This window comes from Electrona antarctica, assembly GCF_951216825.1.
Source record: "Electrona antarctica genome assembly, chromosome: 5".
In the NCBI taxonomy this organism is placed as follows: domain Eukaryota; kingdom Metazoa; phylum Chordata; class Actinopteri; order Myctophiformes; family Myctophidae; genus Electrona; species Electrona antarctica.
In genome coordinates, this window is record NC_136810.1 from 52,832,488 (window position 1) to 52,851,497 (window position 19,010).

The window sequence follows — 19,010 nt, forward strand, 5'->3', positions numbered from 1 at the left end:
ATGTTTTTCAAAATAGTAAAAAAATCACACCCATGTGAACTGAGTGCTGCAACTACCCTCCCTCGCCCCCCCCCCCCCCCCCCCCCCCCCCCCCCCCTCTCTCTCATTAGCAGGCAACAGTGCAGCACTATCTATCTCTCTCTGTTACTGGTACTCATGAGTCACACACAAACATAGTCTCACACACAAACATAGACACACACAAACATAGGTTAACACGGACATTGCTGTTCCTTGGAGTGGTTGCACCACTCAAAAAGGCAAAGAAGTTTAGGGATAAGGGGTTTAGCGGTGACGATAATGGAGCCCCATGTCTAAGAAAGATGTATCAACTGTGTGACGTGTTCACAGGTATCATCAGACCTCTCTTTTAAGCTTCCTGACTTCATCTTCGGCCTCCTCCGCTCGCACAAGCACCTGAGGGAACACAGTGGAAATAGATGAGGGTTAATAAAAAATAATAGGTAGAGAAGACTGGGAGTTTAAGCACCCTGAAGGTGAATTATTACATGTAACCAAAAAATATATATATGTCAGCTTCGCCTCGGTGGTTAACCCATTTTGACCTGAGATCAGATTCTAAAAATGTCTTCTACATCCTGACAGATTTCTGAAAAAGCTATGTTTTTAAAAAAAAATAGCAGACCTACAAGCTCGTAGCGCGCCACTCGGTGGCGCGCTATGAGCTTGTAGATCTGCTATTTTTCAATAGCTAAAGCATAACATAATGCTAACACCAAAAGGGGTTCCCGCTCAGAATAGGTGTAACTCCCTGTCTGTGAATTATCTCCCGGCAATGACCACCTAGCCAGATATTATCCCTTACTTATTGAATCTTGTTTTGCTGATGAGTTTCTTTGGCCACTGAAATTACCAGATTACTGTACCAATAGCCTCCAGTACCCAGGCATTCATTTTCATTCGCTATACGGCTCAAAAAAATGATAGCCTGGGGGAACGAGAGACATTTCCTGGTCTAGGAGTGGGAGTGAACTACAGTGCTGCAGAGGGGTGTCGCTCTCAATAGAGTGACGAGTGGCTCTGATAGGTGAACCAATATTTCTCCAGCGCTTGCTCCAGACCAGAAATGCCCCTCTAGACCAGAAAGCCTGTTGCCTGGGCCAGGCTACTGTACCAATCCCCCCCAAGGGATTAATAAAGGTTTAAATGATCTTGTTACACAGGGCAAATTGTATTCATTGGGATGTCTAATACCATAAGATAACCATACGTTTTTAACACTTATTTCAAGTGTTAAAAGATATAATAAATGATTCAAATCAGACTTGGATATGGAAATACCTAGGTTTTCTAATTAACTGTAATAAACTTGAGGAGGAATGCAAAACGAATTTGGGGATCAAACAAAATTCACAACAGCAAGTACGTGAAATATTTTTAAGAGAATCATCCGATTCTACTAGGGCTGCAAAGTATGGAATACTCTCTTGGTTTGATGAACTGCGGCACCCCTAGATCATGAGGCAGGTTATTGTCTTTTTTTTTATGTCCAATCTATTCGTATTTAGTTCATAAAGTTAACATAGATAATTAAAAGGCATTTGAAATTTAATACAATTTTTACTTTTCAGGATTCCAATTCCTCCACAATAGCAACAAATATTTCAGGATTTAGCTGATCTACAAACTCAAAATCTCTTTTGAGCTTGTAGATCGGCTATTTTTGCTACGCCCTCTGGAGTGAGTGTGGAAATATATAGTGGCCCTTTTCCATCGTCATCAAAGTTGCCCACACCTGATCTAAATGATGGATAACGAAGGGGTCGTCATACCTCCTCATTGGTCTTCTTCTCCTTACTCATCTCACACCTGATCTAAATGATGGATAACGAAGGGGTCGTCATACCTCCTCACTGGTCTTCTTCTCCTTACTCATCTCCCTCTTCAGCTGAGATCCTTCCTTCTCCCTTTGCTCCAGTTGGCTCTCGAGCTGCCGAAGTTCATCACGCATGAAGCGAGTGTCTCTCCCGGTGCCCGTGCGCTGCTGAGCCATCTGGACCGGAAGCAAGGCAAATAAACACCACCACCAGCGCCACCACCACACGGAAAACTCTCAGTCGCCGTTCATGTCCATCTGTTTACAATACATACAACACTAGCTTGTGCACGCATTCTTAATTGACAGGTTCAGGAGGTAAAAAAAGCCACCATTCTTCTATTCAATGGAAACCAATTTCATATTAGAAGATTCTGTGGGGAAGAAATAGAAATAGAAAAAGAAAAGAAAAGTTGCAACTATAACAAATGGCTGTGTGCATACAAGGAATTAGCCTTAATCTTCTTACAACGTACACCCAATCCCCCTTGCAGCTGGAGATTCATTCCACCATTGGCTCAAAGCACTGCTGCTGCCAGACACAGAGCGACGTGAGCTGTAATCTGTAATCTACTCTACGAGTTGAATAGAGCAGTGGTTCTCAAACTGTGGGCCCGGGGCCCACTGGTGGGACGTGAAGATATTGCAAGTGGGCCCCCAATTAAAGGTATATTCAGTGATTTCACTTAATTCTTTTTTTGTTTTGTTGTGATAATCCACCCTACTATAGAGCGTGCTGACCATATAAGGAGTTCCTCCCTGTCCCCAGATAACCCCTGGGGTCAAAAAAACGAAGGTTTCGTTTTTGGCTGGGTGGCCCAGCCTTCATCCAATCAGGATAGAGAGGGGCCTTCCGCCAATCATGATCGAGAGGGGGCGGACCTTGGTGTGCGTGCTGTTGGCCTGTCGCATGTCCCCCCACTGTAGTGCGTGCATGTGCACATCTTGTTACCGGGGCAGACCGGGGGGTTTTCCAAATCACCCAAATCACTGAATGCTCCTTTAATTGTTAAAAAACATCATGGTCATCATATTTTGTAAAATTTTGTAAAAGCTGACCACTCAATGGCTTCCGTGTTAAGTGGTCAGAGGGGACACTGACACGTGAACACTTTCAAGATTCTCAATTGGATTTTCAGAAAATAAATTCTATGTTTAACATAACTTAAGCTTAAGACAGTTGCATGTCTCTGTGGCTAAGTAATCAACCCATAAATCAACCAACCTTAATGTACTAGCAATCCACCCAAGATGCTTCCCATAATGTAATCAGCTCTTCAGCCACACCGCTTTACCATTGAGTACTGTTCAGGTAGTAGAAACATCACAGCTGACCATTTGTCACGTGTACCAGGTATGCACAACCCAGAAGGAGAGGGGGTATGGGCAGATTCACACTGATTCACACAGGTCCCACAAGATTTCAAACTGGCCAAAGTAACCCCCCTGCACAAGAAAGGGAGCAAATAAGACCCCGGCAACTACCGCCCTATTTCTATTCTTAGATTCTTATGATTCACATTGGCCTTGAGGGGGGATTCACACTATGGTCCCGGATGCGCACTCGCGACCACTTGGCAGATGTTGTGGTAGTGTGAAATTCTGTGAATGCTGCGTACCGTTCCCGGGAGCGGATCACCCAAACGTTCCCGGGACCTCATCGGGACCGGTTGAAGTGTACTCGGATACGGATCGCTGCAATGTGAAAGCATTGAGGGTGCGGAAGAATCAAGGCCAGCGGGGACCAGGCAACCGTAGTACACTTCATCCAACTGTATTCTATTCAATGCTTTCACATTGCATCGATTCGTGTTCGAATACACGTCCCGAGAGTACCTCCATGTGGTCCCGGGAATGGTTGGGTGATCCGCTCCGGGGAACGGTACGCAGCATTCACACTACCACAACATCTGCCAAGTGGTCCCGAGTGCGCACCCGGGACCATAGTGTGTATCTGCCCCTTGAGAAATGTGACAGAGCAGTCTCTGACAGACTAATTGTCTAATATAATGTTCAACAATACACCCACACGTAATGTAGAAATGGTCGGAAATCTCAGCACGCTCCAAATACGAGCGTAAATTGCTTAATGAATCGGCCGGTCCATTGCATTTATGCTTTATTGTGGTAACATGTAGATTCTCAGTCTCCCAGAAGGTGCACATTCTGCTGTGACATGGACTCTAATATGCTTGTGTCTGCACAGATGCTGTTATTGGGGGAGCTGCCTTGGCTTGAAGCCTGTGTACTGTGGTGTGGTCATAGAGTATATAAAAGGATAGAGACTGATCTGGCGCGAAGCTCCGCCCCCTCCGCTATTCATGTCAGTGGAAGTTGCTCAGTGACGTTTTGAAGCACCCGGAAGGACCGTCTCAAAACGTCTACTTCCGCATTTGCCAACCAAATTTTGGTTGGCAAATGCGGAAGTGCAACCGAGCGCTCAATGTTAAAGCCCAGCAGCACAGGGTTTCCCCGTCATGAATCCACAGGTCCGCCTGTAGTCCCTCCTCTTACCACTAAGGCCCAGTGCTTCAACGTTGGAGTGCCTCACTGGCCCCTTGGGTGTGGTGCCTGAAGAGCTGATTACATTATGGGGAGCATCTTGGGTGGATTGCTAGTACATTGGGGTTGGTTGACTACTTAGCCATGGGTGGAGTCTGTAGACTATATAATGTGTAATGGTTCAGTTGAGTGAGGGCTGCCATGGGGAGAGATTGACACCTGTTCCTTGTGTTGTTTGAGTTGCCTGCGCTTTAGTTATCATTTTTCCATGCCTGGAACACATAAAACCTTTTTTCCCTGCCTGCCTCCTGGTCCATTCCTGTCTCTTTTGTTTTAGCTGATCCAAAATCCACTTGGTAACAGTCTCCTCCTAGTTTAAAATGTATTAGTGCCTTTACATTTGTGGACATATCTTAAGCCTTTGTTTAATACTGATCTTAATTTATTCAAAACTCAGTACAAAAGAATCCATTGGGAATTAATTTCAGTGGGACTGGTAGTGGGAACCTACAAAAGCCTACAAAAAGACATCATCTATGTAGCACTCTATTGGTCAAAGTTATTTGGTCATATTGTATTTCAGAGAGAGAGAGAGAGAGAAACATGCTGAGGGATTTACCTCCAGTTCTTGTTCCAGCTTTGACACCTTGGTGTGCAATTCATTTTCTACAAAGCAGATAATACAAACACATCTTGACTACAGCTGATTTGAAAAAAACAGACAGAATGTGTATGGTGGTAAATTAAAAGATTTCTCTCCACTAACCAGTTTGCGCTTGCTCTAAGCCCGTTTTATCAAGGAAGTCATAGGCTAGGGCAACTTCCCGATCCTTCTTCTAAGATACAGAGAAAAGGAGAGGGGGTGGGGAGACATTTAATTATCAAGCATTACTGTCACCATGTACACAATATTTTGAATATATCGTCCAAGCAGATTGTGAACATTTGGATGCTTGTTTCTTAATTGACGAAGAAAGGCTTTTGCTTTTAAATATGAATCATGATCATCATAATTAGTGATGACACTAATAATGCTGATGCTCTGTTGAAAATAAATCTCCTTTCAGAAACCTTTTTTGTAGCTCATGAACTTCAGAGAATATGCGTTTCACGTACATTACATTACTATAATAAAAATGTATAGGCCTGAATGGCCTCTATAATTGAAACAGATTGACGGACAGATTTTAATTTCTTCCGCAACATAAGATCAGTGGAGTCTGTTGATACATCTTGGGTGACAGAGTATTGAAGGGCAGACTTGAACAAACACTTTTAGCAGGGAGAAATAATGAAAACAAAATCAATAGGGTTCCACTTGAACCTTAATGATACACTTTAGAATCAGATACAACACCTTCAGCAGGGCCTGAGTAACTCTGAAGAGTTGGACCATTTGATCTGAGGATTTATCATTCAGCTCCCGTTCCTCAACCTGCAAAGAACCCATCGTTAACTGTGGAAATTGGTTGCTGATTGATTGAATATGTTATTAGACATAAATGTACAGTTGGGTGCCACCGATATTGTCCCTTATCATTTGACCCATTTAGGCCTGACCTCAAAATTTTAAAAAATCCTTCTAAATCCTCCAGTTTTGTGAAATAAATATTTTCACGATTTTTCAAAAATAGCAGACCTACAAGCTCGTAGCGCGCCACTCGGTGGCGCGCTATGAGCTTGTAGATCTGCTATTTTTCAATAGCTAAATTATAACATAATGTTTAAAACACCAAAAGGGGTTCCCGCCCAAAATGGGTTAACTGTCCTTTTGCGCAGATCACGCAAACCTCAGCAAAAAGAAAAGGACAATATTGATGGCCTCCAACTGTATGCAAAACAGTACAAGTATAGTCAAACACTTTGTCTAAAAGGATTGCGCCAAAAAAGTCCTTGTGGCCTTGTTTCCATTGGGGTCCTGCACCATTGCAACACACCTGTCAGTTTGTCTGTCCCATTTGTTTGTCTGTATGTGTTCGTTTACTTAATTGAACTAGTTCACATGTGTTCATTCAGTGCTTCTGTGAAAGCCATCTGTTGCATACAGAGACTGTGGTCACTAGTCCGTATTCATCGTCGTGTAAAAGTGGAGATATTTTACGAATTACATTTTATGCCAGAAATTACAAATTGCTGCCAAGATGAAATTGAATCCCTCCACAAAAATGCATTTTGTGCTATATGGCTCAATGTGGAAAATCTGGTGACACAAGGTTATATAGACTATTATGGCTGTGGATGGAATATATAAAATGTATTTGTACGTCTCTAATTTTGATGAATTGAACATGGTGGACCCTCTTGTAAACAAGTGCAATGCTTAATTGGGTCGTCCACTCACAGTTAACAGCCTTTGTATTGAGTTTGTGCTTGAAATGTACTGTAATTCTGCAAACTGTTAATAAATATTTAAATCAAATATTCAATCAATATCATGGAATATAATTGGCCATTCTAGGCCAGAGCAACTACTGGTACAAGTTACTATTCGGCTGCCATGAAATGGCTGTGTTGAAACTGAAGTGAAAAAAAAGTGATATTGACACCCAAACCCTTTTAGCCAGCATGCACATTACATGGTTTAATGAATTATTAACGTTATACCATCACGAGCATATCGAAGAGGGGGTCTGCTTGGTTCTCTTCACTGTCAGGTAGGGTTGCTGGGTCTGCTCCCATCACTGTCCTCCAATCGAGAACAGCAGGCATCCTGGCAGCAAGGTGTCTGTCACTGAGGTGCGTTGTCTGGCAATATGATCAGCTTGGTACTTGGTAGTAGGGCAAGTAGCCAAGTAGGCTATCGATCCCATACTTCATGTTTACATTAGCATCAGAGCTAACCTTGGTTTCTGATTTAAATGATTAGGTTCGTAAAGCGATATCCTGTTATTTTATGCTGATCGGGTGATCTAATGTAAATTGTACTTTGAGCTGGAAGGGCACTTATATTATCATACTCTAAACTTACGTTACAAAACATGAGCTAAATCGACATAAGTTGGCACTGTGGTGGCTGCTAGGATACCGTTGACAACAATCGTAAAGCGTTTTTTGTTGCACTTTCTGGCTGTCGTGAAATACTAACGATCGTGTCGTGAACTCAAACGATTGGATTATACTTGAATGTTATTTTTTTCTACTCACTTAAACAACAAACAAAACAACAAACAAACAAACACACACACACACACACACACACACACACACACACACACACACACACACACACACACACACACAGATAATACATTACGAATAATTATTAGTAAGAACTTAAGCATTATAAAAATAGATGACATGAACTATATTCAGTTTTTATACTGATTTTAGAATATTTTATTCTTGTATTCTTGAATATATGCTGTTTTAGGAGAAACATAAAAAACAAATTACAAAAAAAAATCAATATTGATCTTTAGCAGATGAGTTAAATAGTTATGTATGTAAAAATGACAATGAGTAACGTTCTACTCTTAATATAAAGTATTTTGTTAAAATCATTGTTCATAATGTATTTTATATAAATTATTTGATGATGATGATGATAGTTGATGATAGTTCACTCGCTTCAACTCTGCACCGGAAGCGGTGGTCGTTGTGTTGAACGTGCTAGCTTTAGCATCATGCACTGAGTGGAATATCGCTGGCAGATTTAATGCACTAACGTATGTTTTCTATACATTACAACAACGTTCACATTTAAAGCTTCCGATTCACTCATTCTATTTCATTGGAAGAATTCCGTGCGTGGCTAACGAGAAACGATAATACACGGGCAAATGTTTTGCTGTTGAAGTAACCCGGGTAGCTTTATTAAGTCATCGTTAGCTTGCTTGCTATGATATGTTAATGATGTGACTATACTAATGTAATGCATGTATGTATGTAATACGTTATAACATATATTATGTAATGTAATACCAGTTAACAAATGTAAAATGTTAGTTTATACTTTAGCTGGGTGGATAACTACGTTAGCTACTTAATTAATTATTATGTATTACTATAGCAACAAGGCGTGTCACCAGCTGTCATTCCTGTCCATGCACACTATAGTACTGTACTGTAGTCTCAGACTGGCTAACTATGCACTTAGGCTATGTAGTCAAGATAGGAAACTTTGTTTTTATAACCAACTGCTTGAATCCAGTGTCCAGGAAAGGGAACAAGACACAAAGTGATAATGATGTGCCAAGATTCTTGGAATCAATAAACCATGACAGCTGACTGTGAATGTGACACTAGCCTAAGATTTAGAGTTAGACTCTCGTAGGTTATCGATTCTGATATTGAAAAGGTCAGAATCAATGAAATACATCTGCGAGAGTCTAATTCTTAGGCTAGCTGTGAACAGGGGGGAAAGAATGAAGCTCACACATGCATGTTTTAAAACCTGTCTTTTAAAGAAATAGGGATGTTGCCCCCCCCCCCCCCCCCCCCCCCCTCGCATGATTCATGGTCGCGATCAGTCTGCATAATGCATTTGTAGTGGCATTCTGTTTGACGTATAATTGCAGACAACATGGCTGTGGCACTGAGACTACTTGTTATTCAGTAACTTTTGGTTCTATTTTTGGACAGTGATCAATGAGGCCCTTGGTCTGCAATGGCTGCCGTGTCATGGAAGGAGGTCTTGCTTTTGACTGGACTGGTGGTGGGGTGCTACTGGAACAGTTTGTCATGCGGCTTCGTGTTTGATGACGTCTCAGCGATCCTAGACAATAAGGACTTGCGGCCCACGACCTCTCTTCGCAGCCTGTTCGCTAATGACTTCTGGGGGACACCTATGTCTGAGGTAAACTGATTCCCCCTATGCATCAGATTCATCACCAGTGCACAAAGACGTGAATAATACTGTTTAGAATGATCATGGGACATTTGCATTTACCTTTTTGGTGCAAGTACTGTACAATAGACTAGACTGAATAGAGTAATGTATTTCAAATTTCACAATGAAATTTGCTCGCATAATTAAAATGATGATCTGAATAGTGAATATGGCTTTGGAAGATATTCATATAACCTTTTCCTTGACACTGTGTGTGTGTGTGTGTGTGTGTGTGTGTGTGTGTGTGTGTGTGTGTGTGTGTGTGTGTGTGTGTGTGTGAAAATGTCCTAGAAGTGAAGTCGCATAGCCTCAGAGCTGTGTGTAATTGTGTTGATGTTTTGTTGTTGATGTTGTGCTAGTGTTGCATTGACAGTGCAGTACTGGGTGCATGTCATTTGCGGGCATCATACAGACATCTTTGCATGTACCATAATTGTGCTGTTGCACACTGGTTCACACATAATGTCAAAGCTGGGCATACATTTCTTACCAATGTGTTTGTAGGGGTGTCTACTTAACACATCCCACATTGGTTTCTATTCAGCCACCCTAGGGGAATTTTTGACAGCTGCTGAAAGTTGGGGTACCATTAACAACCAATATACGGCAAAATGTTCTAAATTTCATTATTTAAGTAGCATGTGACGTGTCAAACTGTGGGGTTTTCATGATTCTGAATCCATCCACGAAATACACTCCTTGGGCTAAACAGGGCCATAGCAGGTGTGGCCATAGCCACAAATGTGATGAGGTCAGCAGTCAGCACATTTGGGCAGGTGGATATGGCCGTCGCTTCTCGCCCTCAGGCGTCTGACTAACATGGCAGCGCTGTGAGCGCACTCCCTTTGGTGCGTAAGCAAGACACACCCTGAATATGAACATTTGGTTTTACGGTTCTCGAGATTAATAGACTCACTCACTCACTCTTGCTCTCATATTCCAAACTGTGTATAACTGTGTATAACAGCTGTGTCCTGTTTCCTTCGATCATTCTTGAGGTATCTTTAGAGCTTGATTGGACTTTAGAGCTTGTTTGGACTTTAGAGCTTGATTGGAGTCTGCTTGTGAAGAACTAAATCGATTGGACATTTATGTCTGCACTTTAAAATGTATACTACTGTGCCACAATTTATAGTGCTGCTGCAAATCTATAAGCCATGAAAGCTCTCGTACAGTAGGCATAGACTTGGCGAAGGGTTTACAATTACAACATTTTATGAAGCACTGAAAACAGTGGATGGGATGCAACCATTATGAAATGGATGGCTCTTGGAAGGAACCAGACTTGATTCAAGACTTGACTTGAATCAAGAATTGATCTTGGTACAGGATGTTCCAGAACTTTATACAATGTTCAGCTGGATGGAAATGACAGGTAGTTGCACGTGACATCATCACGTTCAAGTCCGTTGCTCTCCCCATGTACCCCATATATGGGGACTAGGTTGGCGGAGGGTGTGTAGAGCCCAGCATCACATTAGATAATTGACACAGGGGTGAAAAATGGGTTACAAAATCGTGGGATAAAAATTATAAAAAAAACAAACCTGGAAGTTATGCAGGAAGTAGGAACGCTTACTGAGTGGCAAAAAACTACTTGCTGGCCTTGACAGCCCATACATCCAAACAAAAAAGTTGTATTTGATTGCATTAAATGACTATAAACAACATTAATAAACTCACTTTCTCATTTTGCCACTTGATTTGCAACTCTATTTTCCATTCACTTCATGCATACCCTCTATAGTGGGAGTGTATTTAATAATCATATAATGGCTAGTGGCTACAACAGTTTATCACACATTTTATTACTGAGTTTGTGAAATTTGCTGCCCATCATAATATGAAAATGCTTGAATGTGCCTTTGAACTATAGTGTGGCCAGACACATGCGATTCGTCAACTGTCAAATACAAGCACAATGAGTCAACATTTCAACTAGACGGACACGTTCTCTAAAACGCCAAATCAGCACAGTGATAGATAGGCATGAGAAGCAGCTTGTAGTAATCTAAAAAATATAAAGTCACGTTAAAAACATTTCACTCACCTGCTGCTAGTAGAACAATGGTTCAGATGCAACATGCGACAATGAGCAATGCAGATTAAAGGTATATTCAGTGATTTCATTCACTTCAAATATTACTTTTTTCTTTTTTTTTGGACAATCCTCCCTACTATAGAGTGTGCTGACCAGTTCATCCCTGTCCCCAGTGAGCCCCTGGGCCCTTTTTGAAACTAGCTCCTCGCCACTCGCCCTACACACTTCCACTTGGTTTGAGCATAGATATATAAATAATAGAGATAGCACTGGGATTCCCATCCCATCCAGTGCCGTCTCTATTATTTATATATCTATGCTCAAACCAAGTGGAAGTGTGTAGGGCGAGTGGCAAGGAGCTTCAAAAAGGGGGCTGGGGTCAAAAAACCCTAGTTTCAGTTTTGGTGGCGGGTGGCAAAGCCTTCATCCAACCAGGATGAGAGGGGCCTTCCTCCAATCATGATCGAGTGGAGGCTGGCCTTGGTGCACATGTTGTTGGCCTGTTGCACTTCCCCCCACTGTAGAGCGTGTGCATGTGCACATTTTGTTACCAGGGGGGACTGGGTGGTTTTCCAAATCACCCAAATCACTGAATGCTCCTTTAAGTCGGTTGGGATCATCAAACGTAACTTATTTTGAAAGAGTTTTTAACAGTAGCCAAATAATGTGGTCAAAAGCTAAATACCAACGGTGTGGTCATGGTGACTAACTAAAACGATGGGCTTTGTTGTACACAAGGATGATATTATGTATATTAAGTTTGAATTGTTGTACATTTCTAGTGTGATTAAGCCACTCCTGAGTAAACACAATGCAGCACTTCTGGAGTTTATCAAACGGCGTTTAAATGACTATGAACATGAGGAAAATATTATCCGGAACTCTGGCCTCAATGCCAAGGACTTACGTCTGGTAAGAACCTAATGTTCATCATCTGGCTAATTGCATCTCTAGGGTGATGCTTGGTACATCATACTATGGGGATGTTAATTGTTTCTCAACTTTCTCAGCGGCAGGGAGGTCAGGAGTTAAGAAAGAAATTACAGAGAGGTCTTTGAAGAACACTGCACACTACCTCAGACTGGGCAGAACATTCACCCTTTTTTGCTCGACTATGACCCGAAGCGCTCACACACAGCCAGAACCAAGTCAACGCTGGAGTGTGTCCTTGCGTGGCCCAGTCAAAGCCCAACATTTTAACCCCACATCGAACATCTGTGGCGAGACCTGAACGATCACAGTTCACCAACCTGACAGTGTGAGATGAAACCTGTGAGAAACTTACACGGTGTGTACTTATCTTTATGATTTGGTGTGACTAGACAGTTATACCTTAACTTATGACATTATTGACAAACTTGTGACTATTTTTTTTAGCACGAGAAACACTGGGATGTTCAGGTTTATGATTACATCTATCTAGATCACTCTCATTAGCTTATTGAAATGCCCACTATCCACCAAACCTTATTCAACATATATTTTCATCCAGATTGAGTGTAGAGCTGTAGGAACAACCTAAAACAACCTATGTATGTTTATCGAAACAATAACAACAACGCACACGCTCACTCACTCACTCACTCACTCACTCACTCACTCACTCACTCACTCACTCACTCACTCACGTGCACACACGCACACATACATGGATGTTCTTATACTGTATGTCAGGGTTCCCCAATAAATTTTCCTCGAGGGCCATATTTTGACTAGGGTACCAGGCTGGGGGCCGAGTCTGCACGCGTGAGGTCGAGGTCTTGCCCTGAAAATTCATTTTTAGGGCAAGACCTGAAAATTCTTCCGCGGGCCGCAAGGGGGCGCTCCGCGGGCCGCAAATGGCCCGCGGGCCGCCTATTGGGGAACCCTGCTGTATGTTGTAATCTGGACCCTCATTTTTGGTGCAGGCATCCTTACATGATGGTGTACTCGGTCGGTAGAAGGCTTGTCTTTCAACCACAAGAGCATGGGTTCAATCCTGGGCACCCCAACTCACCGTATGAGTAGCATGGCTTGGGCCTGGCAAGCTGTGTGGTAGCTGCTCCACCTCAGAAATCCATCTCCTATGGGTCTAGCCAGTCTAGTACATTGGAATGGGAATAGTCCTGCGTTCTGGCTGGTACTGTTAACACATTAAATCCTAAGGACGGTTATACTCGTCCTATAAATTAATTATGCGGGGCGCTCATGAAGTGCAGGCGCGTTCGTCTTAAGGTGTTTGATATCGCTATAAGAAAGCCTTGCTGTGTTTCATTTTTGGAACCGCTCTGGTTGCTATGCACGGTTGCTAGGGCCCCACCCGCACTGTTTCTGTTTTTCCATAGCCATTAGCTTCTGTATTAGCCGCGGCCTTTGCATGCTCTTTTCTCAGATACTACGGCGCTGTCCGTGGTTTTGAACAAATCGCCGATTGTTCGGATGTCAATTGTGATTATCCGGTGATCGCTATTGGAACATTGGCGTTTTCTAGAGCAAGGATTGGCCTATTTTTGCTTGTTAGCATTTGACGCTAATAATTTACCATCCAAAATGGAACCCAAAACCGGATGGCATCATACTAAAACAGATTCTGATCCGGTGGCACCCAAGCACCAGCACTTTTCATCCACCAGGTGGCACTCAATGTGTTTATTAATAAGCCACAATTGTACTTACTGTTGTGGAGTCCCAGTACTATCCCCACATACTTAAAAATCAGGAATATGACAAGCACGCAGACACGATAGCAAGAGGATGAGACTGCAAGGAGTATGAGGAGTAGACCTAAACACAGTTGGAGACGGAGAGGGCATATTTTACGCAGTGCAAAGATGTCACATTACCGTGGATAGACCCGTCTCTGCTGTGCCTTCGCAATGTGCCCAAAATAACCCACACAACACACACACACACACACACATACACCACACACAACGTCCAGTCCCCGTCTCCTTGACAACACACTGCATCCATGTACCCTCACTTTACGTCCTCACTTTTACTAGAAGTATAATTTTGACACCATAGATTTCACTGTGTAGTTTAACTTTCAGCGCCATTTCTGAAAACCTTTGTCAATTGAAGCCTAATTTTGATACTAACACTTAACGCCATTGCCGAAGCCCTTCGGCAATTGCGCTTTTATAGTGCGTTCGATTGCTCGAGCCAAAATGCTGCTTACGTTAGCCGGTTAGCTAGCTGTGTTGTTAGCACAGCACTGGATCGCCCATCTTAGATCGTCGCCATAATAATCCATTCTATCCGTTTCTTTCAATCGCCTGTATCTCCTATTCCTTGTCCCAGATGGCATTTTGGTCAAAACAGCGTTTCTTTGACGGCACAGAGCTGACGATCTGGAGCTCTGCAGAGCTCCGGTCTGGATTCACAATGTAAACAAGGCCGGCCCAGCTCCGTGTAAATTCCTAATTTAGGACTACTGCTAGTGAAGCGGAAATGGCTCAAATTTAAAAAATGCTGGCGTGAATTAGATCCTAATTTTTCAATAAATGATAGCGCTGAAAGGGTTAATTGAACACATTGATAAAGTTCCCTGCCTGAGGTTCCTTGCTGCGGTTATACAGCGCAGTGTGAACGCGAACGCAGCAAATAAAAAATGCAAGAATGATGCAACTTCTCCTCCCATTTACATCGAGTCCACCGACTTAGAGGTGAGAATGCGACCTAGGGTGACCTGCCTATGAGATCTGGTGTTGCCTCCCAAGCTGCCTAACAAAATGTTCCTATGGTCCAGGAAGGCTGATTTAGTATCACATCCTGTTATTATATGGGAGACCGTGTCGAAGTGTCCTTGAGCAAGACTCTGAACCCCTAATAGCTCCCGATGTGGTGCCTTGCATGGTTTCCTCCATTTTTGGTGCATTTATATAGCGCCTTTATCCAAGGCACTTTACATAGATTGTGCATTACATTCACCCATTCACACACACATTCATACACCGATTGCGGCGGAAGCCATGCAAGGTACCAACCAGCACATCGGGAGCAATTTGGGGTTCAGTGTCTTGCCCAAGGACACTTCGACATGTAGACAGGAGGAGCCGGGATTCGAACCGCCGACCCATGGATGATTGGACGACCTGCTCTACCTCTTGAGCCACAGAGCCTCTGCCTGATGGCCTCACTAGTCTAATATCTCCCCCGGTCCATAGCGATATATCCCTTTGGTCTAGTTGTTAAGATATTGGACTTCCATGCGTGAGACCCGAGTTTGAATCCTGGCCATTACATTGGTGCCGTGACCCGGATCGGGTTTCCCCGTGGGAGGAGGTCAAAAGGGGGGGTGAGAGTAGCAGAGTGGCTCAGAGCCTCTGCCTGGTGGCCTCAAAAGTCTAATATCTCCCCCGGTCTATAGGGATATCCCTTTGGTCTAGTGGTTAAGATGTTGGACTGGTCATGTGAGAGGCCCGAGTTCAAATCCCAGGCGTTGCATATGAATGTGTCAATGTCATATGAATGTTAACCCATTTTGACCTGAGATCAGATTTCTGAAAAAGCTATGTTTCTATGTCAGTCGTTCTTCGATTTTTCAAAAATAGCAGACCTACAAGCTCGTAGCGGCCACTCGGTGGCGCGCTATGAGCTTGTAGATCTGCTATTTTTCAATAGCTAAAGCATAACATAATGCTAACACCAAAATGGGTTCCCGCCCAAAATGGGTTAAGCTCCTTGAATAAAACCTCTATATAAATGCACCATTTACCATTTACCAAGAGAGGCAAAGCCAGTGACTTCTGGCTTTGGGGACCGGGAGCATTGCAGATCTCATGAACAGGAATGTCCCAGTAGTTCCATCTGCAGCCAAAGTCAATCCAGAGCTCTTTGATGCTTAATGTCTTAATGAAGTCGATTGCAAAAACTACAACAGTGTGAATGTCTTTATTGCCATTGGCCCCGGCATGGAGCCAGGTGCAGAACCATTCTTGTGTCTTTTTCAAGATGGTTTCTTGGCGAACTGTAGATAAGTAAAATCCAGGTCATTTGGAGAGCACATCATCATTCTTGGTTGAAAGCAGCAGTTCACCCTGAATGTCATCATTCGTGAGCTCATCACTGATACGTCCAAATAGTCGCTGCAGATATTTGAAGATGTGTGTGTGTGTGTGTGTGTGTGTGTGTGTGTGTGTGTGTGTGTGTGTGTGTGTGTGTGTGTGTGTGTGTGTGTGTGTGTGTGTGTGTGTGTGTGTGTGTGTGTGTGTGTGTGTGTGTGTGTGTGTGTGTGTGTGTGTGTGTGTGTGTGTGTGTGTGTGTGTGTGTGTGTGTGTGTGTGTGTGTGTGAGAGAGAGAGAGTGTGAAACATATTGTTCAAATTCTACTGTTGAATCTGTATGAGAGCATTTCAAATTGTACTTGTACAAGTACAAGTTGTACTGTTTCATATTGTTAGCTGGATTGTTCTCTTCTCTTTAATTATTCTTTGAATAGTTATTAGGCCATATTGGTAATGAGCTAAAGTGCTCTAGATATAGATTTAATCGTAAACAGAAATGTGGTGCTTTTAGACTGAATAGCATGAAATAGCCTTTTTTCTCCCTAAGGGCCTGGAGGACTAAACGAAGCTAAACGTGTCAAAAGTGCTGAATAAAGGGGCAGAGTATCATTGTAATTGTAAAAAGTTTTTAATTTTGAGTAAATTTGAATTAAAAAAAAAAAAAAAAAACTATAAAAAGCGTACCTTCTGAAACTGACATGTAATGCACCTTTCAGAAATCTTGAATGCATTCATTGTTCTGAAAGTGAACTTACTGTAGTCCAGGTAAATTAAATGTGGGTATGGGTGGACATTGACGGTTGGATGACTTAACCCATTTTGGACTAAGGTCGATTAAAATAAAGGCTTCTAAATCCTATTTTTTTTTTGAAAACCCATGTTTCTATGTCAGTGGCGCTCAACCTTTTTCATGTCAAGGACCCCCAGAATTATCTCTATTGGGCCACGGACCCCCATCTCAAAATATGTAGTTCCAGGGACCCCCCAGAAGCCAATATTTTAGTTAAAAATGTTCGATTTGCAGCCCCTTTTTCACGACTTTTCAAAAATAGCAGACCTACAAGCTCGTAGCGCGCCACTCGGTGGCGCGCTATGAGCTTGTAGATCTGCTATTTTTCAATAGCTAAAGCATAACATAATGCTAACACCAAAAGGGGTTCCCGCCCAAAATGGTTTAAGGCGTTCATGACTCCTGATTCAGCGGGATTTACACACTGCCACTGACAACAAGCTGTAATATTTCCGAAACTCCACAGGAGCGCAGCCACAAATCCTACCGACCCCTGACCGTGCTCACGTTCCGGCTCAACTACCTCGTCAGTGAGCTGAGCTCCGCCTCCTACCACCTGCTCAACGTGGTGCTCCACGCCGTGGTGTGTGTGCTCTTCCTGCGCGTGTGTCGCCTCTTCCTGGACAGGGCCTCCGGCCTGGTGGCGGCGCTGCTGTTCGCCGTGCACCCCATCCACGCCGAGGCGGTAAGTGTTCATCTGATTATTATCCCATTGAGACTTGAGACCAGATTCTACAAAAATGTCTTCTGAATCCCGACTGTTTTCTGAAAAACCTATGTTGCAACCACTCCAAGGAACAGCAATGTCCGTGTTAACCTATGTATGTGACTATGTATGTATGTGACTATGTTACTATGAGTACCAGTAGGGGCAAAAGTGGCACTGTTGTGCCAGAAACAGAGAGAGAGAGATAGTGCTGCACTGTTGCCTGCTAATGAGAGAGAGAGAGAGAGAGAGGGGTGAGGGGAGAGGGCAGTAGCACCACTCAGTTCACACGGGTGTGATTTTTCTATAATCCGTGGTGCTCAAACTTTTTCATGTCAAGGACCCGCAAAATTATCTGGTATTTTGCCCACGGACCCCCATCTCGAAATATTTTGTTCCAGGGACCCCCCAGAAGCAAATATTTGAGTTAAAAAACATTTGCTGTGAAAGAATATATATATATATATTGAAAGATTTGCACACGTTTTCACGATTTTTCAAAAATAGCAGATCTACAAGCCCGTAGCGGTTCCCATACTTTTCTGGGTCAGGTGGTCCCACTTGAAAATCTTTAGAGCGTTCTGGCTTGGATCTTGGATAATGTATTTCATGTTTCTATGTATCGGCGTCACTAACCCATTTGAAGGTTAAAGAAAAAAAAAATACCATGACTCAGAGAGGCCTCATGACAGAGGCCTCTTCAAGTAGCTGGTGATTCACCAGCTACTTTTCAGGCCTCTTTCCGGTCCAAATTATAGGCTCAACAGGACCCTTGGAGTGAGTGCTGCTGGTTACCTGCAAAAGTGGTTTGTAAATGGTGTTTAGCTGGTGGCCAGTGAGTGGCTGTTAAACATCCCAACCTGTTTGTGATCTGTGACTGAACTCGGTCTGAACTCAGCATTCAGGTTTGTTTGCTTATTTGAACTTGACCTTGTTCTCGTCCCCACGTCCCCCCCCTCACACACACACACGCACGCACGCATGCGCGCGCGCGCACTTGCACACTACCCCAATTAGTACTTGTATTTCATCCCATTCAAGTCGGCTGAATTGATAACCAGACAGGCCCTGACCAGAGAGTTAGAAAAGACAAAGAGAACATTCTGCTTCCCAGGGGTGGAGCGCTATTCCTTTACACAGCAGCTTGTACAGCTTCGACACCCCACCCCACCCCACGCCACCACCTCGCCCTGCCCCCCCCCCCCACCCATGTCGTTGGTCCTAATCTAAGTGCAGTCTCTTAGAACCTTGAAAAAGAGATCATTTGCCTAACAAATGAGTCCTTAGACTTGTTCCTAGCGAATGTCCTTCACATTATC

At 43.2% G+C, this 19,010-nt stretch overlaps 2 protein-coding genes across 4 annotated transcripts in view; one reads left to right on the plus strand and one right to left on the minus strand.

Annotated features, from left to right (window-relative positions):
* cep290 (centrosomal protein 290) overlaps positions 1-7,366 on the minus strand; it is a 74,242-nt gene extending 66,876 nt beyond the window's left edge. The window contains exons 1-6 of the mRNA XM_079502132.1: positions 6,944-7,366; positions 5,697-5,774; positions 5,106-5,175; positions 4,959-5,005; positions 1,868-2,014; positions 364-417 (exon numbers count right to left, since the gene is read on the minus strand). Of these exons, the coding sequence (XP_079358258.1) occupies positions 364-417; positions 1,868-2,014; positions 4,959-5,005; positions 5,106-5,175; positions 5,697-5,774; positions 6,944-7,048 (501 nt within the window). The 5' untranslated portion in view covers positions 7,049-7,366. The remainder of the gene's footprint in view (positions 1-363; positions 418-1,867; positions 2,015-4,958; positions 5,006-5,105; positions 5,176-5,696; positions 5,775-6,943) is intronic.
* The window catches only part of tmtc3 (transmembrane O-mannosyltransferase targeting cadherins 3), an 89,762-nt gene continuing 77,715 nt past the window's right edge, over positions 6,964-19,010 (plus strand). The window contains exons 1-3 of one of the 3 annotated variants that reach the window (XM_079502134.1): positions 6,964-6,993; positions 8,921-9,134; positions 17,452-17,670. In XM_079502134.1, the coding sequence (XP_079358260.1) occupies positions 8,946-9,134; positions 17,452-17,670 (408 nt within the window). In that variant the 5' untranslated portion in view covers positions 6,964-6,993; positions 8,921-8,945. Of the gene's footprint in view, positions 6,994-7,896; positions 8,005-8,107; positions 8,217-8,920; positions 9,135-17,451; positions 17,671-19,010 lie in introns of those variants that run through there. The other 2 variants (XM_079502133.1, XM_079502135.1) reach the window with 2 other exon arrangements.